Source organism: Psammomys obesus, unplaced genomic scaffold, assembly GCF_907164565.1.
Source record: "Psammomys obesus unplaced genomic scaffold, mPsaObe1.curated_primary_1811, whole genome shotgun sequence".
Taxonomy (NCBI): Eukaryota; Metazoa; Chordata; class Mammalia; order Rodentia; family Muridae; genus Psammomys; species Psammomys obesus.
The window spans coordinates 937,508-964,674 of NW_026590486.1; the positions used below are offsets into that span (position 1 = coordinate 937,508).

At 42.8% G+C, this 27,167-nt stretch overlaps 1 protein-coding gene across 2 annotated transcripts in view; it reads left to right on the forward strand.

Moving 5' to 3' along the window:
• Window positions 1-27,167, forward strand: part of Cyfip1 (cytoplasmic FMR1 interacting protein 1) — a 78,589-nt gene that overhangs the window by 14,904 nt on the left and 36,518 nt on the right. For both annotated transcript variants that reach the window (XM_055607491.1, XM_055607490.1), the window contains exons 2-11: window positions 13,513-13,630; window positions 13,708-13,797; window positions 14,940-15,017; window positions 15,152-15,253; window positions 16,360-16,541; window positions 18,564-18,660; window positions 18,753-18,881; window positions 19,961-20,065; window positions 24,157-24,248; window positions 25,458-25,575. In XM_055607491.1, the coding sequence (XP_055463466.1) occupies window positions 13,514-13,630; window positions 13,708-13,797; window positions 14,940-15,017; window positions 15,152-15,253; window positions 16,360-16,541; window positions 18,564-18,660; window positions 18,753-18,881; window positions 19,961-20,065; window positions 24,157-24,248; window positions 25,458-25,575 (1,110 nt within the window). In that variant the 5' untranslated portion in view covers window position 13,513. The remainder of the gene's footprint in view (window positions 1-13,512; window positions 13,631-13,707; window positions 13,798-14,939; window positions 15,018-15,151; window positions 15,254-16,359; window positions 16,542-18,563; window positions 18,661-18,752; window positions 18,882-19,960; window positions 20,066-24,156; window positions 24,249-25,457; window positions 25,576-27,167) is intronic.

Sequence of the window (27,167 nt, forward strand, 5' to 3'; positions counted from 1 at the left end):
TCCTGAGTGCTGTGATTAAAGATGCGCACCTCCGCACTTGGCCCGATGGTTTTTAATTATAAGCATATTACCCACTTTGTCATAGCAGTAACCTCTATGATAAAAGTGGTAGCCGGTGGCTCTTGCTTAACCTGGCTCAGTTCTGGTTTAGCCATTTTAGCACGTGGGAGAGAGAGAAACAGTACAATTAGACATGCTGTAGAGGTGATGTCTTATGAGTGTGAGCAGGCTTGCACAAACCCTGGGAGTTTCCGCCTCTCTGAGAAGGGCTATCGTTTGCATATAGAAGAGGAAGAAAATTCTCCGACACCTTGCACATGTTGACAGAAACAGGTCTTCGTTTATCTTTTCTTGTGTGCTATAGTTAGGCAAGCAAAGTACTTCCTTTTTAATTTGTTTTTTGTAAATTATTATATGAAGTACTAGGTTTCATCATGGCACTCCAACATAATAATTTGTTTTTGTTGATCTTCCTCCCTGTTCTTTCTGCCCCAGTCTCTCTGCCTGCCTTCCCAGCAGTCTGACTCCCCAGCAGTCTCCTCTCTGCTTCTGTCTCCGGTTGGCCTCCCTACTTCCTCAGTAATACTTCTTTCCCTTTCTGTGGTCTCTTTCTAGTTTCATAGGCGTCTCCATACTGAGACCCACATGTGTGCATAGATGTATTTTTGTTTTATGTGTGTGGTTGTTTTGCCTGCGTATATATAAGTAAATCACATATGTGCAGTACTCTCGAAGGCCAGAAGACCTGGCATTGATCTGCAATGCCTGTCTGGTCACCCTTAAAAAATTATCTCTGGCTGGTTTTCTGATGGAATCCTGTGTCTCCTGGGGTTGCTGTCCAACTGAGGATATACCTCGACTGTTTTCTTTTTTCCCTCTTAGTCTCCTACTTCTGTGCCAGCAAACAGGTTGAACTTCAGTCTTGCGTGATTTTTACTCTTTTGTGCAGCTTACAGCCCAGGAATTTTTGTTTTTCAATTTTTGAGACAGTGTCTTGCTAAGTTTGTAATACCCGAAATTAACCTGGGAGCTTCACCTGCCCAGGACCAGGGATGCAGGGAGTTATAGTTCTTGGAAAATAACAAAGCTTCATGGGAAATTATGGTGGCTTATTGTTTTGTCTATAGAAGCCACTACAGCATGTGTCTAGGGCCGCTCATCGGGGAATTCCAGGGAGTGGTCCTGACCAAAGTCCATCTTGGTTAGTATTTAATAAAGCTTGCTTCAAATTTGGCTCAAAATGGTGGAACTGGTTTTTCTTCAGTGCATCTCAGGATTGACAAATTACCTGGGCTGGTTTTAAAATTACTCTGTAGCCAAGACAGAGCTTGAACTTGTTATCCTCCTGCTTCAGTCCAGTAGCTTGGATTACAGGCCTGTTCGACAAGGCTGGACCTTAGCAGCTCTTTTGTAAGCCTGGACTTTCTAAGGACGGCTTGCCTAAACATGAGAGCATCTGTGTTCTCAGCTATCTGCCTGAAGTTGCCCAGAGACAGGAAAAATGATCAACCCATCATCGGTTTTGTAAAAAAATACAACAGCTTAATTATTCACAGTTCTTTATTTCAAAATGTGGTTATCTGTTAAGTTTTGCAAAAGCCATTTCACTTTTTCCTGGTACTGACTTTATAGCTCCCTGGGTGGCTCCCATAGCTGGTGAGTTGAGAGTGGGAGGATGTCAAATGCTGGCCTGTGAGCATAGTGTGCAGCTTCAGGGCTGGATGGAACTATCCCAAGTTGCATTTTGGAGGTTGGTACAGGCATTCTCATGGGACATCTTGTTTAGGGCATGGCTCACTCATAGCCTTCCTGCAAATGCAGGACCCAGGAGGGCCAGGAAGGAGAAGACTGGCAGGGCTCTTAACTCTCTGGCAAGTTCTATGGATCTGTCTGCTGTTCCAGCTTGGCACTGCTTCTTTCCTGACCCTTAGGCCTGGGCTAGTTTTGTCTGTTAACTCTGGCTTTGACCCCACAAGTCCAGTTGATCAGCCCTAAATGATAGACATGCATTATCTAACACTAGATCTGTGTGTGTTTGCGCGCGTGGCGTGCATGTATGCGAGTACGCCTAGGGCTCTCAGTTGAGCTGGGGGCCTCTGACCTTCACTCTGCTTATCTTATCAGTATCCTGAGATGACCCCACAGTGGGAGTGCCTATGAGAATGACTTCCCGAGAACATGAATCTAAGGAGTGGTCAGTGAGTGACAGTGGAGGGAGGGAAGATGCTCAGCAGCCATGACACTTTCAGCCTGATGAACACTTACTTCCCTTTTTGTGGGAACACTGAGAAACAGCCTCCTGTCTACCTGTGGTACCCTGGCGCTACTTGGTCTTACTTGGTGCCCTCTGATGCTCACCTGTGGTCCTTTCATCAAGCAGTGAAGTAAACAAACACTTTATACAGCTCCAAGCTCAAACTGGGTCACTCACTGAATGCTGATGGCTTGCTTTATGCAAATTACCATCTAGCCTCCCAGAGCAAGTATGTCCTGTGCCACAAAGATAACTTAGTGATTAACTTTGGGGACATTGGGAAAATCACTTGAAAAGATATTTTAGAATGCTTTATAACAAAAATGCTTTATAACAAAAATTATCAAAATACCAGGTCTGATACCATATTTAAATTCATTTTTGTAACTTAGTAAGTGTAGGATTTAGAAACATATGTGAGCATTGAACTGCTGCCAGTAGAATGCAGTCAGAGAAGCAAAGTATCCTTAATACTGCTTAGTCATCAAAACCGAGGAAGTGTTTGTTATTTGTGGACAGTTGAGGGCTGGAGGAGACTAGAGCACCTGTAGCTTGGCCAGGCTTTCTGGGCCACGCTTGAGCAGGTGGTTGCTTGCTAGAGCAGCATACCTTTGCGTGTACATTGGGCATGTATTGTTTCCCAACATAGCAAAATGACAGCGCATGCTTTTTCACCTGACAGCCAAAGGGCATCTGGACCCTGCCTGCGTGATTGTGTATGTTTGTGAGGCCTGTCATACAGAGTACCACAGATCAGTGGGAACTTACCTTTCACAGTGCTGGAGGCTAGAAGTCAAAGGTCAAGGTAGCAATAGGGCTGGTTTTTGCCTCATTCCTTTATCCTAATATGGTCTCTCCTATTCTCTCTGCTCATACATGATGTGCTGTTCTGACCAGACCCAAGGAGTGGACATCTGTGTGTATGGTTCCGGTTTCGTCATTAAACAGCCATCTGCTTGTTGGCAGCAGCAGCAGCAGAATAGTTATTTCTAATATGTGATTTAAATTTTGCTGTGGAACATTCCTATCGTGGCATCTATGCTGGCTAGTTTTACGTCAGCTTGACACAAGCTTGTGTTGTCAACTGAGAAACTGCCTCTCTAAGATCAAGCTGGAAGTAAGCCTGAGGGACATTTTCTTAATGGTCTGTTGGATCATGGCAAAAGGGGGTCTTGGCTTGTGAACAATTTCCAGACTTGAGCTTGAAATTGTTTATAGACCTCCTTGAATGAAGGGATAGCCAGGTTGCTCCAAGGAAGGACTTTATAAAATATGTTTAACATTTATTAGACTTTCTCCAGTCCTTGCCCAGAGGCACCTACAGCTCTTACAAGAGTAACTGTAAAAGGAAACTGGGGGAAAGGAAACAGTCTGGGGTCTCTAACAATCTGGGGTCTCTCAGATACTGGTTCTGAATTGATGCTGAGTCTGGGAGATCCTGAGAAACACTGTAGTCTTCAGTTTAAAGTAAGGGCTTATGAAGGCCAGGTGATTAATGGAGTTTTGACAGAAGTCCCACTCACAGTAGGTCCAATTGGTGCTTGAGCTCACCCTGTGGTTATTTCCATCCAAAATGTGTAATTGTGATAGATATACTTAGAAGTTGGTAGAATTCTTTCACTGGTTTGCAGACCTGAGGAGTGAGAGCTATTATGGTTGGGAATGCTAAAGAGGAGTTGACTTTGCTGGGGAAAATACTAAATCAAAAACAGTGTCACAACCCTGGAGGAACTGCAGAAATTTAGTGCCACCATCAAGGACTTGAAAGATGCAGGAGTGATGGTTCCCACCACATCTCCCTTTAGCTGTCCTATCTGGCCAGAGAAGAAGACAGATGGATCGTGGAGAATGACAGTTAACTGTCGAAAGCCCAGCCAGGTAGTGGCTCTGATTGCACATGCTGTACCAGATGTGGTATCCTTATTGAGCAGACTAACATATCTCCTTGTACATGCTATGCAGCTATTGATGTAGCAGATGCCTTTTTCTCAGTACCTGTCCGTAAGGACCACCAAAAGCAATTTGCTTTCAGGTGTCAAGACCAGCAGTATACCTTTGCAGTTTTACCTCAGGCGTGTATTAACTCTCCAGCCCTTTGTCATAACTCAGTTAGAAGGGAGCTTGATCATCTCTCTCTGCCACAAAATACCACGTTGATGTACTATATTGATGACATTCTGCTGATTGAACCAAGTGAACAGGAGGCAGCATTCACTTTGGACTTGTTGGTAACACATATGTGCATCAAAGGATGGGAAATAAATATAACCAAAATTCAAAGGCCTTTTACATCAGTGAAAATTTCAGGAGTCCAGTGGTGTGGGATATGCAAGATATTCCTTTTAAGGTGAAGGATAAGTTATTGCACCTGGCTCCTCTCACCACAAGAAAGAAGCACAACATTTAGGTGGCCTGTTTGGGTTTTGGAGACAAAACATTTCTCACTTAGGTATTATTCTGGTCCATATACCATGTGATTCAGAAAGCTATTAGCTTTATGTGGGACCTGGAACAGGAGAAGGCTCTTCAACAGGTTCAGGCTGCTGTGCAGGCTGCTCTACCACTTGGACCATATGATCCAGCAGTCAAGTACCAATGGTATTTGAGGTGTCAGTGGCAGATAGGGATGCTATACGGAGCTCTTGGCAGGCCCCTATAGGTGAATCACAGAAGAGACCTTGGGATTTTGGAGCAAGGCTCTATCATCATCTGCAGACAACTATTCTCCCTTTTAGAGACATCTCTTTCCCTGCAATTGGACCTTAGTGGAAACTGAACATTTGACAGTGGGTCACCAAGTTACCATGCAACCTGAGCTGCCCATTATGAGCCTAGTGTTATCTGACCCACCAACTCATTGCACAGCAACAATCCATTATAAAATGGAAGTGGTATATACATGATCAGGCCCGAGCAAGCCCTGAAGGCACAAGCAAGTTATGTGAAGAAGTTTCCCAAATGCTTATGGCTTCTGCTCCCATTACCATGCTGTCTGCTGTCAAGGGTGCATTTGCAGCTTCGTGGAGTGTGCTCTAGGATTTGTTGAGTGAGGAAGAGAAGACTGGTTTGCTGATGGTGCTATATGCATGATCCACCCAGAAGTGGACAGGTTTAGCATTACAACCTCTTTCTGGAACAACTCTGAAAGACACTGGTGAAGGGAATCTTCAGAGTGGGCAGAACTTCAGGCAGTACACATGGTCGTACATTTTGTTTGGAAGGAAAAATGGCCAGATGTGTGAGTGTTTATTGGTTCATGGGATGTAGTCAGTGGATTGCCTGGATGGTCAGGGACTTGGAAATAGCGTGATTGGAAAATTGGTGAGAAAGACATCTGGGGAAGAAGTATGTGAAATAAATCACTCCGTATGGGTGAAGGATGTAAAGATACTTGTGTCCCATGTAAATATTCATCACAAGGTAATGTCAGCTGAGGAGTTCAGTAATCAAATAGATAGGATAACCCATTCTGTGAACAGTCAGCCTCCTTCCTCAGCCATCCCCATCATTTCCCAATGGGCCCATGAACAGAGTATCCATGGTGGCAGAGATGAGGTCTTGCAAGGGCTGAACAACGTGAATATCACTCACCAAAGCTGATCTGGCTATAGCTGCCACTAAGTGCCAGATATGCCAACAGCAGAGAACAACATTGAGCCCCAGATATGGTACCATTTCCTTGGGTGACCAGCCAGTCACCTGGTAGGCAGGCTGACTACATTGGATCACTTCTTCCATGGAAAGGACAATGCTTTGTCTTTTCTAGAGTAGATACTTATTCTTGTTACGGATTTACCTCTCCTGCACATAAAGCTTCTGCCAAAACCACCATCTGTGGACTTACAGAATGCAAGTCCACAGCCATTATATTCATACAGTATTGCTTTTGACCATGGAACTCACTTCACTGCCAGAGAAGTGTAACAGTGGGTCCATGGAATCCACTGGTCTTACCATGTTCCTTACCATCCTGAAACAGCTGGCCTGATAGAAAGATGGATTGACCTTTTGTAGATACAGTTTATAGCATCAATTAGGTGGCAGCAGCCTAGAGGGCTAGGTTCTCCAGAAGGCAGTATATGCTTTGAATCAGCATCCAGTATATGGTAGGGTCTCTCCCATATCCAGGACCCGTATGTCCAGGAATCAAGGGGTGGAGAAGGAATAGTTCTATTCACTATTATCCCTCGGACCTATTAGGAAAATTTTGCTTTCTTTTTTGTGATCTCAAGTTCTGGTGGCCTAGAAATTTTGGTTCCAGAGAGGCAAGTACTCTTGCTAGTAGCCACAACAAATACTCCATTGAACTTGAATGGTCTTCTGATATCCTTAAGACAACAGGCTAAGAAAAGAGTAACAGTGTTAGATGATTGATCCAGATTACCAAGGGGAAACAGTTGTTTCTCCACAGTGGAGATAAGAAAGATTATGTCTGGGTACAGGAGATTCCTTGGGGCAGTGGCTCTCAACTCATGTGTCATGACCCCTCTAAGAGTCAAACAACCCTTTCACAGAGGTTGCCTAAGATCGTTGGAAAACACAGATATTTACGTTACAGTTTCTAACAGCAAAATTACAGTTTTGTGGTAGCAACAAATAATTTTATGGTTTGGAGTCACTTTAACATGAGGAGCTATATCCAAGGATCACAGCATTAGGGAGGTTGAAAACTGCTTTAAGGCATCTCTTGGTGCTACTGTGTCCTGTGGTTAAAGTCAGTGGGAAACTACAGCAAGCTCATCCAGGCACAAGTCCTTCAGGAAATGAAGGTATGGGTCACTTCTCCAGAAAAAGAGCTAAGATCTGCTGAGGTGCTTGCTGAGGGAGAAGGAAATACAGGAGGGGTAGTAGAAGAAGGTAGTTATAACAGTTATTTTTGTTTTCTTTCCTGAATTTCTTTATCACTTAATGTAACATCAATTAAGAGAATATCCAGTGGTTATCATATTTACATTTGAGATACTGAAAAATATCTCTCAAGGGTCATTGCCACCTATTCTAAATTTCTAATGTGTTTGCTATTGTTCAGCTATCAAGGGCTAGCTATATTATGTTAGGTATAATCATGACTTGGTTATTGTTTTCATTTAAAGATTAAGTATGACATAAGGAGATATGATTGTCAAGTTGACAATAGGTGGACATTTGATGGCTATTCTTGTTTGTCAGCTTGATTACATCCGGAATTTCAAAACCCAAGCAACTGAGCACACCTGTGAGGCTTTTTTTTTTCTTGAAAATTTATTTTATTTCATGTATATGGTTTTTTGCCTGCATGCATGGATTTGTGCACCATATACATGCCTGCTGCGATGGATCCCCTGGAACTGGAGCTAAGGACAGATGTGAGCTGCCATGTGGATGCTGGGAATTGAGCCTGGGTCCTCTAGAGGAGCAGCTAGTCTCTTAACTACTGGACCATCTCTCCAACCAGACACAGTTTTTAAAATCAGATCATTTAAAGTGGGAAGACCCACTTCTAGTTCAGATCTTTGAGGCTGGAAAATCCACCTTTAATCTGGGCCACACCTTTTGCTGTCAGCCTATATAAAGGATGTAGTATAAAGGACGTAGAAGGATGCTGGCTCTCTTTTAGCAGTAGAGAAAAATAAACAGGACAAGCAAGAGGGAGATCTCAGCAGCTGCTGGAAAGCTATGCTATGTAAAGTAAAGTTCAAGAACGCAGACAAGCTCAGTGATGGAGACGTGAGATTGCATACACGGCAGAGGTGGAGGCTGTGGGCTGGGAGGCTGGGTAATGCAGAGAGCCTGAGAATGCAGTTAACGTGTAGACTGGGAGACAGAGGGAGCAGAGAACGTTCTGCTTCAGGCAGGCTTAATAGTGAGGGTCTGTAAACATCAAAGACTGGGCTTCTGGGGCTAATATATATGCCATTGATAGGATTTTTAAAAGTCATATAAGAGTAGATTTTTTAAAATCTGTGATAGTCCTGCTTTGCTAGGAGGAGACAGCTTTTCCTTGATGGACCTCCACCATTTTGAATGACATTTTCAGTTTTGGGGAGGGACAGCTGTGCCGCTTTTACATACTATTTCAAACACTAAGGACTTGTTCCTTGAAATTAGTGTGTTGCCAGGGAAACAGGCTGCCTCCCAGCCTGCTAGCAGACCTGCTGCTGTCAGTCTCCAGTTTGGAGATGTTCATTTTCCTGCTTTTCTTTCCGATCTTGTCCGTTTTTGCTGTGGAGTTTAAAGTGTTTGGGCTAGATGCAGTCTGTCTTTGGGGCGTTGTGCCTTTTATAATATAAGGCCACTGTTTAGCCTCAGTAATGTTTTATCTCTGAAGGCTAGTGCCCAGGGCCACCCCGGCTCCCATTTAACTAGTTCTTACCTGTTTTGTTGTTTCTGTTCTACTTTCACTTAGCAGATCTATCTAATCATCTTTGTAAGTTTTTTACAATATTTATAGTTAATGTAATTACTGATATGTTTGGATTCAGCACTATTTTTATTGTTGTTGATATTATTGCTGTTATTAAGTCAGTGTCTCACAATGTGGCCCTCTGTGGCTTGGTGCTTACTACTTAGACTAGGCTAGCCTGAAACTTCAGAGACCCACCTCCCTGTGTCAGTGTGTGCATGACTACGTCGCCTATGGCTACTCTTTAATTCTTTTTCTTTATTCTCTTTTATGCCTTTGCGTTGTTGGTTAGTTTGTTTATCACCGAGCTACACCGTCCGTCCTCTTCCTGCCGTCTTTTAGAAGTTGAACATTTGGTAGTATTCCATCTTAATTTATCTCAAAGTGTGTCTATTTAATAGTTATTTCCACTCTCCTTTACCCCTCCATCTCTTGTGGGTTGGTGATGCTAGGAGCTAAACTCAGGACTTTGTGCATTTAAGGAAAATAGTCCACCACTGACCTAAATCTCAAACCCAGCAGTTACTTCTTTTAGTGGATGCTGTAAAGATTCCTAAGTACATGCATGTTAACTTTTTGTAATTTGTTAGGACTAGAGAATATGGAAATCTTACCACCTTATAGGTTTGCTTGAATTGTGGTTCCCTTTTGTTCCTTTTTAATCCCAATGAAATAATTGAAAAAGAGACTTTTTCAGTGTCTCAATACAATACATTAACAATACAAAAACAATAAAATGGTTGCTTGAGAACCATTTTATTAGAGTGTGGAAAAAAACACAGCAGAGCAGGTTAACTAATTTGGCAGTTGACAGGGAGAAGGGACATGGAAAAAATGCTCTGTGATTTAGGGTCATCAATTGATGTCTATAAACAGCTGTTAAAAAACTGCTTGGGATTTTGGCTTGTGTTCAAAGAAGAGATAGACAGGCGAAAAGAAAGAAGTTACAATTAATGGGCAGCCTTAGCAGAGATCTGCAAGCAGCTACCCTGAAGGAGGGGCTTCTGTGCTATGTAAGTACCTTAGCTCATTAAGGGGATGATTGTTCTTCCCATGTGCTTAGCTTGTCTTTGCTTTGTATTCTTTAGACTCCATTCTCCTTCATCTGAGGATGGTTGCTGTGGCTGTAATAGAGGATTTTGATAGCTACTGCTTTCAAACTTTAAAACTTGTGTTGCTGGGCTGAAGAATATGGTGTGGAGAGTAGAGCAGACACCCACTAGAGTGTCTCCTTAGCATGCATGAGTCCTGGGTTTGAAGTCCAGGGGCAAAGAGAAAAAACCCTGCCCAGTTCTTCTGGCTCACATGGGGAATTTTCAAGTTTTCAACGTTTTATCTTTTGGTTCTAAAAATCTCCATTGTGGCTTGCTTGCTGTTCATCCTGAAGTATTTCACTTGATTGGAGAGCATTAGGATTATTGGGATTTTCACATTTGATGCTTTGAAGTCAGGTGAGAATTGTAACTTGTTGCTTTTAATTATATAATTACATTATGTATTTTAATGAAAATACAGTTATATCCATTTCCCTCTTTCCTCCCTTCAGCCCCCTCAAGTACCCCCTGTGACTTTTTCCTCAGCTTGCTGGGTGGGGAATGGGTGTAAATCCCTTCCCTTAAAGAGAAAGCCTGCATGTAAAACCTTTATGGTTTCTCTAACACCATCTGTGAACATGAGGACCCTGTGCCCTTTCATAGGTCCCACACCTAGACAAAGAACTACTGAGAGAGGGAGAATTAGCCCCTCCTGGGGATAAGCCTTCTAACTGGTTACCAAGTGGTCAGCCTGAATCCAAATACACACAACAAAAACAGACTCATGAGGTTGTATTTATATATTTATGCATACATATACATATATCTATATGTAACACTGATGGTCAAGAAAAAGAGGTTATCAGTTTGAGAGTAATGGAGAGACACAGAAAGAAAAAGAAAGAGAAGGGCGAAGAGCAAGGGAACGGAGAGAGAGGGAAGGGCAAGGGCAAAAAGGGCAGGTTGGAACCAAAATGTCTGAATTATATAATGAAGGGCCTCTGGGCGAGGGGAAGCCCCACCCCTAGGTAGAGGGCAGGGCATGCCATCTGCACCCTATCTCAGGTAGAGCGCAACAGTCACCATTTGCTCTAAGAAGAAGCTTCTTTGATGTGGGTGGTAACTATATTTGTCTTTGGGTACAACAATAAGATTGCCAATGTAGTTAGGAATTATGCAGGACTAGCAAAGTGGCAGTGGTAGATTTTCTTCTAAAATCCATTATTGTGGATATAAACATGTTTTTGTTTTAATCCCAGGTGTGGGATGTGGGACTGATTCAGATAGTCCATAGCAGCAAACTATTTGCCTCATGCAGGCTCTGAGAGAAGCTCTTTGCCAACTGCAGATAGTTTAAATCTGAGGACTCTGGAGAGAGAATAAATGCCAGAGCCCAAAGAGTGTTGGGAATCTCTGAGAAAGAACAAGGCTGCCACTGCTTCCCCCCTGTGACTTCTGGTTGTGCAGCAAGACAAGAAGTTGGAGATGTCCTGAAACAAGAATTGGACTGGCTCCAAGGAACCTGACAACCCTAACCAGCATGGAGCAGCTAAGAGAACTGTGCCCCCTCTCCCACTATCTCTTTCTCTTTCCTACCTGATGTTGGGGTGTTGGAAGTGATTGGGGTAGAGTAGGGAGAAAGAGATACAAAAAATATAAGTAAAAGACTTAAAAAAATACACCAATAATCCATGGCTCAGTAGCACCAAGTTGTTGGCCAGGAGTTCTTTATGTGCTGAGTAACTTGAATGGAAAGTGGGCACGTTGTATATTGTGACATGAAACTTTGGTCTTCCTAAAACCATTGGAGGATGTTGCTGTTCTTACTTTATTAGGCAGACAGCCTGTCTTCTCTGGGCTGTGGTTCCGTCAGTCCCACTTCTCAACTTCTGTGTCACTGAGACCCGTCCCTTATGTTTCACATGGCCTTTGGTCTCATAAGTATGCAGTCTTAGATCTATACTCATGTTCTTTCAGTATACTCATCTTTAATTTCAAGAGCAGTTTTGTGGACTCTCTGTTCCTCTACACACTGGCTTAGGACTTAACTGGGTCTGTGGAATGTCCCTTTTCTGTTTTTGTCTTGGGATGTAACTCTGACCCTTGAGTGGACACAAGAACAGCGTGCCAAGGTTTGTCTGTTTTTATCTTCCACACTGCCATTTTGTTGAGGCTTCTATTTAGTGCTTCCTTTAGCTCATTGGTGTTACTTCCTTCTTAGAATACAACCTGTCCTGTGGCTCCATCTGCGGACAGAGCCCAGTACTTCACATCTCCTCTCCAGGATAGTGGACTTTCTAACCCACCACTCCATTGTCATACTTTTTAAAAACTCTTTTATTTACATTTCTTATATCTCTCTCTCTCCCTACTCCACCCCAATTCCTTCCAATACCTCAGCACCAGGTAGTAGAGAGAAAGGGTTAGTGGAGGGGAGTCGCAGTTCTCTTAGCTGCTTCTTGCTGGTTAGGGTCGTTGGGGTCCTTGGTTGGAGCCAGTCCAATCCTCATTTCAGGAGATCTCCAACTTCTTGTCTCACGCATCAGCAACAGCCAGGAGCAGGGGAAGCAGCAGCAGCCTTGTTCTTTCTCAGAGCTTCTCCACACTCTCTGGGCTCTGGCATTTCTTCTCTCTCCAGAGTCCTCAGAATTAAACTCTATGCAGCTAACAATGAGCTCCTCTCAGAGCCCACATGAGGCAAATAGTTTGCTGCTGTGGACTATCTGAATCAGTCCCATATCCCATACCTAGGATTAAAACAAAACTATGTTTATACTCATAAGCCTGCTAGGGACAGAACACAATCAGTGGGAGGCAGGATATGTGTGTTTCTTCTGCCTTTTGTAGCTAGAATAGAAGATTGCTGTTACAGCTGCATTTCTCTGCCTCTCCGTACTGGCTTTGGGGTTTATGCTTTTAACAGACATCACCCTAGTTCACCTTGCACACACTCCACCTCTTTAGTAACAGTCCCTGTGATTCCAGCCTGTCTGTGTAGCTACTTGCTGATGGCCAAGGGCAGTGCTCTTGTAACCTACCTCTGTCTCTTATATATTTGGAATAACCATGCAGGAGCTGCTGCCCTATTTTGTTCACGTGCAGGGTTAGCACAGAGGGTGTTCTTTGGGACCCTAAGGACGAACAGCTAGGACTACAGAAAGGAGGCAGGAAGTGATGGCGAATGTAGTAACCTGGATTAGCCAGGATTTTCTGTAGTACCCAGTGTCTGAGTTAGGGTTTCTATTGTTATGAAGAGACTCCATGACCATGGCAACTCTTATAAAGGAACACATTTAATTGGGGCTAGCTTACAGTTTCAGAGGTTTAATTCATTATTGTCATGGTCGTAAACATGGCAGAGTGCAGGTACATGTAGTTGGTTGGAGGAGCTGAGAGTTCTACATCGTGATTGGCAGGCAGCAGAAGCAATTGTGTGCCATAGTGAGTGTTGCTTGAGCATTGGCAACCTCAAAGCCTGCCTCTACAGTAACACTTTCTCCAACAAGGCCACGCCTACTTCAACAAGGCCATACCACCAATAGTGCTGCTCCTTATGGGCCAAGCATTCAAACACATGAGTCTGGGGGGTGGGGGTGGTCGTTGATATTCAGACTACTACACCAGGGTACTCTGCAGGTCAGGAGAGCTTTCCTGTTAAGCCTGGAGGAAGGAAAGGTCTTTCAGGGACTTGTATTTGCCAGGCCATTGTGCCTTGTCTGTCTACAGTGCCCTTGAAAGATAAGACAGGACTTGAAGCCCACATAATGCACTTCAGAAGGCCCATTGTGCATTCTAGACCCTGTCTTTCCTCACCAGTGGCTTTGTGCTTTGCTCTGTTTCAGGATGGCTGCCCAAGTGACCCTCGAGGATGCGCTGTCCAATGTGGACCTCCTGGAGGAGCTGCCTCTGCCTGACCAGCAGCCCTGCATTGAGCCTCCACCGTCCTCACTGCTATATCAGGTAGGTCTGTGAGCAGATGTGACATAGCTGGCTGCTCGGACCCCAACGTGATGGTTTTGTTTTTCCTTTCCCTTCAGCCAAATTTCAACACCAACTTTGAAGACAGAAATGCATTTGTCACTGGCATTGCAAGATACATCGAACAAGCAACTGTCCACTCCAGTATGGTAATGTTGTCTGTTTCTTTGTTTCTGTCTAGCAGGTGCCGTATTTGAACAGCAAATAAACTGCATATTTCCTGATAGACTAGGTCGAAAAAAAGAAAAAAAGTCTCACAGTTTTAAGGACATCTTTGCTCTTATCATAAAATACAGTGCATACTCTTTAAAAAGAAATTGAATCTCAAGATGGGTGGTGGTGGCACACGCCTTTAATCCCAGCATTCGGCAGGCAGAAGCAGGCTGATCTCTGTTGAGTTCGAGGCCAGCCTGACTTACAGAGTAAGTTCCAGGACAGCGAGGGCTACACAGAGAAACCCTGTCTGGAAAAACAAAACAAAACTAATTAATTAATCAATCTCTGGCGCAGAGAAAGAGTCTTTGGCAGCACTGCAAGCATACCTTTTTTGCTTAGTGCTCTTCATGCCTTTACTTAAAATTTGTTAGGTGGATACTCAGACAGGACTTAGGTTTTCTAGATGAATCCTACTATTATTTCCCCTTTTGTGTAATAAAGAATGCTGCGATGAACATATTTCTAAATTATGAGATGAAAAGCAGTACTTTTAATGCATCTTAAGACCTTTGCCAGATTTCCAGTCACATCTTAAAGAACACCTATCGATTTTTTTTTTTTAACACTTTTACCAAAGCAAATGATATGGAAGTAATGGAACAAACACCAAAAAATGATGGTTGCCCTCTTCATGTGGACACTGTTCCTGAATTTTTAGTGCTAGGAAGTATTCTGCCTTTCCCTCCCATATATCCTGGACTAGCAGCTCTATTTCTGAACCTCGTCTGAACCAGAAAGCTTAATGTGACCTGAATACTATGAGGATGCTATATACTATTGTCCAGGCTTTCATGCCTCTAGTTTTAGGTCTGCATTGCAGGTACTTACTTGGGGTTGGGTGGGGCTAAGATGTACCACTCTGGTGGCTCTCCTGAGAAATCACTACATCGTCACCCAGAGTTCTTTGAAGCCTGCTAAGCTGTAGGGAATGTTGGGAGTAGTGTTCATGGTCTGTAGTGTCAGGCTACAGTCTTTCAAAGAGGTAGTAGGGCACTTTGTGGAGCTACCAGCAGTTTGCATCTCCTTTCGTGTTTGTTGCCCTGTTTGCAGATGATTTGTCCTATGTATTTTGTAGAACGAGATGCTAGAGGAAGGCCAAGAGTATGCTGTTATGCTGTATACGTGGAGGAGCTGCTCCCGTGCCATCCCACAGGTGCCTTGCCCTTTTCTGCCACACCTGTCCCCAGTCCTGCCAGCTCACACCATCTTGTACACCTTCTGTGGTTATGGGAATGACTGCTTTGGCCTGGTAAAAACCTTACTTTCTATTTATTTCTTTACACTTAGGTGAAGTGCAACGAGCAGCCTAATAGAGTTGAAATTTATGAGAAGACTGTGGAAGTCCTTGAACCCGAGGTCACAAAACTGATGAATTTTATGTACTTTCAGGTAAAGCATAACTAGAGGAGTTTAATGCTAATTATTAAGGACAGTGTAACCTAAAGGAAAACAACCGCTCAGGCAGAAGAGGACTAAGGCTCCCACACTCTTCAGAGTAAATAGTTATTTTGTGTTTCGTCTCTCTTTTAGGGTTAGTTTTTATCCTGCGCAAAATCTTGCTTTCATCACTTCCAAGTGCAGTATATGTCTAGTTTTTTCAGTCATTTTCTTAGTACTTCCTGGTACTTCCTTACCCTGTGTTTGACCTCCCTTGATCCTTCCGTTAGGCCAGATTTTTTTTTTTTTTTTTTTTTTTGAGGTGGTGGGGGGTAGAGGCCAGTGGAAGAGACTCTGACTCTTTAAAGTGGTGGAAATATCTACAGTTCTTAACTGTAGCTTTCCTTGAATTTTTTCTTATTCTTAAAAGTTCCCAAGAAGAGAATCCTCTCCACTTTCCCCTAAGACAGTCAGCGTCAGTATTGTAGATGTTTTCTTGGAGCATTTTTCTTGGTAACTGCCTTCAGTTGTTTTCGGTTGCTGTAACAGAATACCCCAGTGAGCCAACTTAAAGGAGAATGGGTTTGTTTTGCTTGTAGTTCAAGAGTTCTGTTCATCATAGCAGGGAACTCAAGGCAGTAGGAGCTTTACTCACCTGGCCATGTCACTTCCATGACACAGAGAAAAGGATGTATACTGTGTCCTAGCTCCTTTCTCCAATTCTACAGCCCAGAATCCCAGCCAGGGAATGGCTGGGTGGGTCTCTACCTCTGTCAGTATAATCAAGGTAATCCCCTGTAGGCATGCCGGCAAACCCATCTCCCAGGTGATTCTAGATCTGTCAAGCTGACAGCCAGCAGTAACGGCCACAGTAGTTCTGGAATAAGCAGCAAAATTCTTTTACTTTAATAAGACATATAGTTGATAAACGTCAAAATAAATAATGACGTTTACAGAGGGAAGGCATGAAAATTGCACAGACAAGGGTGTTTGTGAGATGGAAGGTGAATCCTAGAGCCTCAGTGAGTGACAGTGAATGAGGGACCATCCTTGAAGCTTGGACATGAATTCGATGAGCTGCTGAATAGAGCTCTATTCCCTCCCCTTTCTGTGCTCAGAGAAATGCCATTGAGCGTTTCTGTGGGGAAGTGAGACGCTTGTGTCATGCTGAGAGGAGAAAGGACTTTGTGTCTGAAGCCTATCTGATCACCTTGGGCAAGTTTATCAACATGTTTGCTGTGTTGGATGAGCTGAAGAACATGAAGTGCAGTGTGAAGAATGACCACTCAGCATATAAGAGGTGAGCTCAGACCTGCAGTGTCTGCGGGGTCTACCCAGAGAGGGCCTGTGTCAGCCTTGTACATAGCAGGTACATGTCTCCTACAAGCTAAAATCACCAGTCAGTCAGTCTTGAGACTTTTGAATACATGCTGCCAAGAATAGGTGCAGGGCTAGCTGACAGCTTAATGGTCTCTGGTAGTTTTACACATCTTCAGTGGCCTGGAGCTTTCTGGTGAGCTTCAAATGGTTTTGGGGGAATCTGGGTGTTTAGCACCCTTGAGACAATAAACAGTGTGCATCTATCTCTGTGTGTAGGTGCTCAGCGTAGGGTACTTCTTATTGTGGGGAACATGGTTTTTTCATTCACGGATGCTGAGCTGCAGTCCTTGGAGAAGTTGGCAACCCCCTTGCTTGTTCTGTGTGTGGTGACTGACGTGGTACTTCATTGCAGACAGGAGGTTGTACAATCTCGGCCCTTGCACTGTTGGCAGATATCTTAGGATCACACTGAGCATTCCAGGGACTCTGGACAACTAGTTCTTTTCTATGGCAACTTCAGCATTCTCTTTTTAAGGCAGAGAATTTCTGGAAAGAGGCCAGCAGGGGTGTATTAATCAGGCTTTGTTGTTGCTGTGGTAAAATACCTGAGGTTCAGGTTTAGGATCATTTTAGGTCATAAACGATCAATTGAGAAAATCCTTCACAGGCATACCAAGCTGCTTGGATTTTACCCGGATCCAGATGTAGTCAAATTGACAGTAAGGTTAGCAATCACACTACCCTTTATATCCTCATTCATTCATTTTCATTGATATTCTCTCTCTCATTCACTCTCATTTCTTTTGGGCTCAGATGCTAACTTTTAGTACATATTCTGAGTAAAATGCAAAAATAACTCACAGAATTGTGATAAGCCTTGACTGAAATAAAAAAGTATCCTAAGTTCACTCCTTTCTTGGTTGCCATGTCTTATATTCAAGCATCTACTGAAATCAATAAGGTGAATGCATTAAAAAGAGTGTTACTATATCAGTGATATGATTGAACTGTATATAACTTTTCAAAATATCAGTTTTTAAAATTCTGATTCAATTATTTTAATTAAGGACTTTACTGTCCTGCAGTCATGACATATTGCTCATAGTCCACTATGGCTGCTTGAGTTCTACCTACAATTTACATTCTGGTCAACAGGGAGAAAAGAAAACATGAAGCTGTGCTCTTTCTTAGAAGTAAACGTTCAAGCTCCTGATAATCTTTTGCAGCATGTCTCATGGCCCACCCCTTGGTTACCTAGCCACAGCCAGCTACAAGGGAGACACTTTGCCATTTCTTGGAAATTTCAGGTTGTTGATGAGAAAGAAAGAAAGTGAATTTAGTATGGATATTATTTTTCCTTGTGGAAAAGTAAATGCTTAAGATTCTAAGTTTCACAGATAAATAGTTAATGGGCAGTTTCTGTTACATGTAAAGATCTCTCACTCTTTTTCTACAAAGACTCACATGTGCCTTCCAGGATTTTACTGTGCAAGCCCTGTAGGACCCTGGGAAGTTACAGTACTAGTGGACTGAGGCAGAATAGTTGGGGAGAGGCATTTCTTGTTGGAAATAGTGGTAGCCCAGAGAGGTTTTGGAAGGATCCTTAACAATGCGTTTCAGGGTCTTTTGGAGTCAGAATATGCAGAGACAAGGTTTTCTCTGACACAGAGATTAGGGTCCTTTGCCCCATATATAAAGGTGGGCATTCACCTAGTAAAGGAGAGACCAGAGTATAGGTGCCTGTTGATGAAGTCCATTGGCCATGGCCAATAGAGCACAAAAGCTCTCTGGAACTGTGTAAGGTACATCTAAGTTGGCAAATGGTTCCTCTAGAGTCAAGATCAGAGATGCTGCAAGAGGCTTAAACCGTAAGCATCTTTTGCAACACACATTTCTGCAGTTAACTGCAGGTAGAGGAGAGGAATCCTCACCCTCTCTCCTCCAGTACCTATCCCTTTAAATCAGTTTGTGGATGTTTTGGAATTGACTCTCTTATTTCTAGGGCTGCTCAGTTTTTGCGTAAAATGGCAGATCCACAGTCCATCCAAGAGTCACAGAATTTGTCTATGTTCCTGGCCAACCACAACAAGATCACACAAGTAAGGCCTGTATTTTCCACACCCCATTGATGGCGCATGTTACGGGTGAGACGGGAGTGGTCAGTAGCTTATATCTTCCCCTCATGTTTCAGTCTCTGCAGCAGCAGCTTGAGGTCATTTCTGGCTATGAAGAGCTCCTGGCAGACATCGTGAATCTGTGTGTGGATTACTATGAGAACAGAATGTACTTGACGCCCAGTGAAAAACACATGCTTCTTAAAGTACGTGTGTGGAGGAGGGGGTGACAGCCTCTCTTGGGGATGAAGTCTGGGACCCTTTGCCAGCCTGTTCTTATTCTTAGGGTGTCGTGTATGTGGGTAATGTCACTTGAGCATGCACACAATCTGCTGGCTTTGCTTTGCTCATCTCTTCTGTACACAGCTGGTCTGGGGCGCTGTCTGCTGAATATGCCTGGTGTCCCAGTTTGTGACACATCCTTGTCAGAGCACCATGAGGTGATGGGTGGTCCATGACAGCGAAACATCATGACTATGACTGTGTTGGCTGCTGCAGAAGGCCCTGGTCATGTTACCAGGGTGCATTGGGGATGTGTACCTGGCTGTTGCCAGATTGAATTTGTCAGTTAACGTATACTAAAAGTCAAGTTTAGTACTTATGTTGGCTGTGTTTGGGATAGCACAGTTCTGCAAAAGTCTTGATACTCAGGTTAGGCTAGTCAGTGCTGCTTTGTCTTTTAGCAACTAGTCTGGAAACCAAATTACCCTTTGTAACCTAATTTCAGTAAAGGAAAAAAAAAATGTGTTCAAAGCACCAGACTTGGAATAACGTATTAAATCACAACAAAACCTTAAAACCTATACAACTTAACACACACTGTCACACTTGCTGTGAGCTGGGTAACTCCTGCATCTGACCATGAGTCGTTCCAGGTATTAAATACTGCGTGAACATTTGCCGATTCTTGTTCATACTCTGGGGACTGCTTTATTTCTGGCACCTAGACTTAGTAGGTATGAAGTTATTCTCTAAGAATGGAACTTATGGCATTATTGAGGAGCCACCTTCTAATTCTCTTGTGCAGTTGCCAACATTGAGTTCTGCCCTGTACCCTGCTCAGCAGGCATTGATACTTCATTGTCTAGGGAGGAAGCTGAAGTAGCCACCAGAGATGACATATACAAGGAAAAAAAGTTTTATGTGAAAGAATACCTCTATTTTGTAACACCATTTAAAGAAAGAGTGATTTGTGATTTCAGAGTTACCATCTTTGGCAGTATGCATCTGTGTGGGTAAATTCACAGCTCTAAATGTTATATTGCATCATTTTGTGACTTTTCAGGTCATGGGATTTGGTCTGTATTTGATGGATGGGAGTGTCAGTAACATCTACAAACTAGATGCCAAGAAAAGAATAAATTTATCCAAAATAGACAAATATTTCAAGGTGAGTTTCAAATATCTGTACATAGGTTTATACACACACACACACACATATATATATATATGTTTATATACAAATGAATTTAAACATATGTAAAATTTTTTGACAAAGATTTTTGCTTAGTTCTTAGCATTGATAATAAATGTTATTTATTGATATATGCTGTGAGTTTTTGCCCAGTGAATCTGTGAGTGATTGTGATGTAAATCAGGATGTGTAGTAAGGCAAGAGAGGGTCTTGAGACTTAATCTCTCCTCTGAAAAGGTGGCTGCTTTCTCTTTCCTGCTCCTTGCCTTGGTTTTGCCTGGGTTGAATAATGTAGATATGAACTCATAAGATTTCTTCTCTTTGACATCTGGCTGCATATGTCCAACCTTCTCTTTGAAAAGTATTCTTCAGGGAGCCTGTTGGGAGAGCTTATAGATTTGCTTATTTTTATTTTATTTTATGCTAGAACCATTTAAATAGAATGAAATATGTCTGCCAGATCCAGGAAGAAAAAGGCTTGTGACTATATGTCTTTCAGTAACACTTATAAACATGAAAGAACAATGATCTAGCTCAGTTTCAAAGTTCTTATGTGCATTTGACCAGTGTCTCCTTACTGCCAGCTGGAATGACTAAATTATAGATAAATTAGGGTCCCTTTGCTTCTCTTCTCATTCTTCTTGTCTAGAGACATTTTATTAGGAAATTTCAATGCAGCTTAGTAGTCAGTAGCTCTGGATTTTCCATATAATTATAACTTGTTTAATTACAGAGAAACCCCTGCAGAGATGGAGCTCAAGGTTGCATGCAGTAACAGATTATGGTTTTGAAGTCTAGCACTAATTAAAAAAAAACTGTAGGTGTGTAATTTATGTTAGACACACAGATTTTCTTTTGAACTACATATTAGCTATTAGCTGACATTTTTAAAGGTAATTTCTTTTTTAAGTTTTTATACAGGTATACATTGTATACTCCCCATCCTCCCTTTCCATGGATATTATTTTTTAAATAAAGTAGTGCATGTAGGACAATCAGTTACGCAGTTCACACAGCTCTGAATAGTTTTTCAGTGCCAGCTGCCAGTTGATTATGTAATGTGGATGAGCTTTAAACATTGTCCATTCCTAAGATTCGACGAAGAATTGGTTAAGACACTGGGTTGTTGCTTGATTTTTATTTTTAGTGGTTACATAGGTTTAGAGTGTTTGATTATCTCTTTGTAAATCAGAAAAATCAATCATCCAAAACAATAGCATCTTAAGGAGGTTGCTCTGGCCATTTCTAGTTGGTGTCTGTTAGGTCACCTCTAAGACCCCTCTATAAGTCCTTCTGTAGTTCATGGAGCTTTGATCAGAGCCATCTGATAGTCACCTCATATTTTTTTTTAGTCAATACCTGGCTAAAACTAGATGTCTTACCCAGCATATTTAACAAATATCTATAAAAAGATTGTACAGGGTTAAACTTCCAGGAGGCAGTTTAGTCCTTAAACTCTAAGCAGAATTGGTTAAGACCCAAGCTTGGAGCTCCATATGCCTGGGTGGAAAGAGAAGCTGGGGACCAACTGAGTAGGTTAGTAACTGCATTGGTATCCGTGTGACTGCATTTGACCCCTGATCCAGGAAGACACCTCATGTAGAGGGCTCAAATAAGATCCGCAATCCAGGGGTGGGAGATGGCTTAGCAAGTTAAAAAGCATCTTCTATATAAACTTTGTGATCTGGGTTTGGTCCCCAGAACCCACGTAAAAAAACCAGATGTGGTAGTATGCATTTATAATCCTACCACTCCTATAGCAGGATGGGAAAGTGGAGACAGGAGAAATACCAGCTAACATGGAGTATGTCAGCAGTGTTAACAGCACTGTGGTGGTTTGAATGCTACACGTCCCTCATGGCTCAGGTGCGTGAACACCCGGTCCCCAGTTGGTGGTACTGTATAGAGAGATGGCACTGCCCTCCTGGAAGAGAAGACCCAGGGTGGGCTTTGAGAGTTTATATCCTCACCCCACTTCTAGCTCAGTCTCTCTATTTCCTTCATTTGAATGAAGCTGTGCTCTCTCAGCATCCTGCTTCCACTGTCTGCTTCAGGGTCTCCCAGGCCATCATGAGTCACCGCCCAGAACTTACAACCCAAAATAAGCCCTTTCCTCCATACGTTGTTTGTGGTCACGGTGTGTTTTGTTTTGTTTGGTTGTTTGTTTTCTGAGACAGGGTTACTCTGTGTAGCCTTGGCTGGCCTGTACTCGCTCTGTAGACCAGGCTGGCCTCAAATGTAGAGATCCACCTGCTTCTGCCTTCCCAAGTGCTGGGATTACAGGTGTGTACTACTGCACCCAGCTGGTCATGGTGTTTCATAGCAACAGAGAAGTAACTAAGACACGAAGAAACAGAGAGGGCTGGAGAGATGGTTCTTCATTTGGCCCTGTTTATTAGTTACAAAGACATTTATGTCTCCATTTCTCTTCAATCTCTTCAGCTCATAAATCAGTCTATGAATCTGACCTGGGTCTCTGTCCTGTATTTGGGCTTCCTTCCTTGATGCAAGGCTACACGCTGCCTTACTATCTGCAGCTTTCTGCCGGGTGTGCTTCTTGAAAGACGATCTCTTCCAGTTTATTCTTTAAGATAATCTTAGATATAGTAGAGTTAGGCAGCAAAAGGTTACCCTGTGGGTTTGGGTCAGGAAATGCTGCATAGATCATATCATGTAACAGAGGTTTATTGGGGGACAGGGAGAGTGAAAGTCTGTCTTGGAGTGGGAACATGAGAGAGATACAGAGATGTCACATAGGAAAATGCGAAACTAATAATAACAGTGGAAATGTGTCCTGTGTGGTGTCACAGATGATGTAAGCTGCTGGTGCTGGGCCACTGAAAGGCAGACTGGCAGAGTGCCTGATTTACAACAGATACCATCCTGCACTTTTCAAACCACGTTTTAGAATTGGTTTGCTGGTTTAGAAACAAAGCATTTTCCTACTGAAACATTGATTGGTAGTTCCTAAATATAGGTCTGGGCTGGAGTATAGCTTTGTAGTAGGTCCCTAGCAACAATAACCACAAAGAATAAACTTAATGAAAACTATCAGGTTCAAATGAAACTCCATTTCCCAAATTCCAAAAGGTGGAAGGGACAGATGGCTATCAGTGCGGTACCTATCAGCATACTAATGTTCATGCTGGCCTCCAGGCTCCCTCAGTATCACAAGTACCTGTTTTGTAGTTCAAAGTTCATGCTAGCATTTTAGCTCTTCCCACCATCTCTCTACCCTAAACTCTGTCTAGCTCCTGGGCTTCCCTGCCTGCAGGTACTCATTTTCCTTATAACCCTGCTATTTTTGATATGTTCACACTCTCCTTGTCTTTGTTCTCCCTCTCTCTAACCCCCTCTCTCTGTTCTGCTCCTGTTTCTCACTATGTTTTCTCTATTCTCTATCCTCTGCTATTCCTCCCTCTTTTGCAGAGATAGCTCGAGCCATGTCCACTCTGCTGGTCATGTTCGCTCTGCTCTTTTCTCTCTCTGCTCTGGATTCTTCCAGATGACTCTGACTGTTCTCTCTCTCTCATATCTACAATCAAAAAAATTTCCCTTAACCATACCATGGAACAGTCATGTCATGATCTTGGATTTTGTACTTTATAAAAAAAAGTAAAACAAACAAACAAACAAACAAAAAACAAAAACAAAATCCCCCAAAACTATTGGGCTATTCTAATACATGAACATGATAAATTATTTTATCCACTGAGAATTTTCTCTAGAATTTTTTATAAATTTTTGCTTTGAGGTTTTACAAATGTTTTGTTCATGAGTATCTGGATTTGTTGTAAACTGTTTGCCTATAAATTTTCATCTTCCAAGTCTTCATTACAAATACATAAAAATGCAGCTGTGGCTGTAGGCTGTTTTTAAACGTATTTTCCGATGTGTTGTTTCTTAATTTGTATTTTCTTTCCAAAGACGATATTTACATGCTGAATGATTTATAGCTTATTTAACCCAAGCTAATAGTTAAACGTTAGTTATTTTCCATGTAGCTATTTATTTGGTGGCTGGCTGTACATTGTAACACTTTCTCTTTTTGTTACGTGAACATACAGCAGCTGCAAGTGGTTCCACTCTTTGGAGATATGCAGATAGAGCTGGCGAGATACATCAAGACCAGCGCTCACTATGAGGAGAATAAGTCCCGGTAGGAAGTGAATAAGCTTCCCCCACTTCTTCGTACATAGCTTCGGCTCTTCCATAGTGTGTGTTTACTTATCTAAAGTCATTACTCTGATATTCCTACAGGTGTGGAAACAAATGTCCTGTATGGTTGCCCTTGCCAGATGTGGCTGTTCATATTTGAATTCACTGATAAAATTGCTAAGCATTTTAATTTCCTTAGTAAAGCTAACCACATTTTGAATGTTCAGTGCCCAGTGACTAGATGTTGGACGGCACAGACTTAAAATACTTTTATCATCCCCAAGATTTCTACCATACAGTACTGGTTGAGAATATTAAAATACTTTTCTGGACCCAGTTGGTTGACAACCCAGGAAAGAGAGGGGCTCTGCATGTATATTAACGGAGTTTACAGAATTGTTACCTGAGGGCTAAACCAATCCAACCTATGTTTGTAAAGTCCCTAGAGCTGAGACTAGTGGTCTTAAATGCTTTTTAATGGAAACGGTTTTTTAAAAAAAAAAAAAAAAAAAAGATGCTGACTGTAACAAATGGGGCAGAGACACTGTGGCCTACAGGTCCTGAAGTACTTACTGTTTCTGTGTGGAGAATAATCTCACCTGTCAGGATTTCTGTAGCTCATCATTACAACTTTTGTATGCATACAGTCTTACTTATTGTGCATTTCACATAGCCCATTGAACAGCTCAGGTGGTTTTACTGATTTGAGTGCTCAAATCCTTAGGCAAATACCCAACCTGTATTTACCGCTTAGCTGCGATTTATATTTACATTTATATTTACATTTCTCCCTCGGGGTCAGCAAACCTCTCCTAGTTAAAGCTATACAGTACATCTTTCAGCCTTTATAGGCCTCAGATGGTTCCTGTCAACTATCCCTTAAACGACTCTTTCGAAAATGTAAAACTTAGCTGGGTGCAGTGGTACACGCCTGTAATCCCAGCACTGGGGAAGAAGAGGCAGGTGGTTTTCTGTGAGTTAGAGGCCAGCCTGGCCTGCAGAGAGAGTCCAGGACAGCCAAGGCTACACAGAGAACCCCTGTCTTGAAAAACGAAAGCAAGCAAGCAAGCAAACAAAACCCTAAAAACTGAAAATGTAAAACTCATTGAATGGTCCTGGCACCACAAACAGTGTCTTCCGTTGCAGCTAAGGCTGTTCCTAGGCACTGTGCTGATGCCTTGGGTCATGCAGGCTTTCTCTCCGTGCCCAGGTGGACCTGCACATCCTCAAGCAGCAGCCCACAGTACAACATCTGTGAGCAGATGATCCAGATCCGTGAAGACCATATGCGCTTCATCTCCGAACTGGCACGCTACAGCAACAGCGAGGTACACGCCTACTGCACCGTGTAGGCAGCACTCTGAACCACACAGACACCACGTGTTGCTGTTATTCTCTCGTACACAAATACTAACATTCATTGTTTTTAAAAATGTCAAATTTTAAAAGTTCATTTCTTTAAATCGAACAAACCTAAATAGGGAAAGATCTTCCAAACCCAAACCTAAATACTTAAAAAAAACAAAACCCCCATAATTGAGTAATCAGTGCAGTTAGCCTTGTCTGTATCTATTCAGATGCATTAAATATAGCTTTGCATCAGGAAAACAGTGGGAATGTTGGGGTGGGGAGAACACTTGCCCATCACATATATAGCTGGGCTTGGAGGGAGGAGGGGAATGGGGCAGGGGCAGGAGAGGGGATGGGGGAAAAATCCTGACAAGGATTCCAAAAGAAAAATCAAGAAAAGGATGGAGAAATAGAAGCTGGATGGGCAAACGAGAGATTTCTGAGCTGTGGGCCTTGTCATTTTTAGTAGGGAAGTCAGTCCCAAGGCCTAAAGTAACTGGAGCCTCTCGGTTGGTACAGGGGACGTCCTCTGTTGGTCTCAATTGGGTTCATTTTTTTCTGTCGGCTGAAGAATGAAAAGTCAGGAAAAAGCAAGAACAACAGATAGTATCAGGGGAAATCTCAGACATAATCAGCTAGTGGAAAACACTTTTATTAAAGATGAATACACACACACGATAGCAAGGCACAGAGAAAGATTCCCTACAAAGCAGAGGACAGACTCTGGAGTTGGTTTCTCTTCAAGGGGTGAAGATTTTAAGGGTTCTTGGTGTGCTGAAATGGGGAGGATTTTCTTCCTCTATTTAGAGTTGGTCAGTTTAAATAAAGGGAAACTGATACACCCACAGCGTTGGGTAAATGGGTTCTGGTCCAGCCTTGAACTTGTTGGATGGGTCTGCCTATAGAGGACCTTGCTAGTGGATAAAAAGCCTGTCAGCCCTTTGGCTCTCTGCTAGGTCTTCATCTCAAGTTAGGAAGGCAAGGTTATCAGTTTGTGGTACCTTTATCAGCTTCTCAGGAAGTGTGGGCTTAGAGATAAGTTAGAAAGATGAGTGCCCACAGAAATGGGGTCTTTATCATTCTTTACAGTTCTGCAGTCAGGTTGCTGTGACCTTCTTTTGGACACTCAGATTCTTTTAGCTACCCAGATGGCCACTTGGCTTGTGGCATAGGCAGGAAGGTAGTTATAGCCTTTGGGAGGGTCTGGTTAGGAGGAGCCAGGAAGCTACTCTAATCTTAGTAGGCCTGGCGGTGTCAAGGCTGTAATGCAGCCACACCTTGTGTGTATGTGAGATTGACTGGGAGGAATGCAGGTCTCAGTCTGGTTTTGGGAACTGGTCGGTTATTCAGGTTCGGAGGACAGTTAACACAGGTGGGGAACACCTCTGCTTCCTGGCCATACACACTGCAAGATTCAGAGCACTAGTAGTGGAACCTAAGTGACTGAAGAAGCCTTCTCCAAATGTCTCCGTTTGTCTGCTGCTCCCAGGATAGAGCCTATATAGGGATTGGGATAGTTCCCCAGGGAAGAGGTGCTGCCACACCACTATTCCTGCAGTTACTCCAGCCT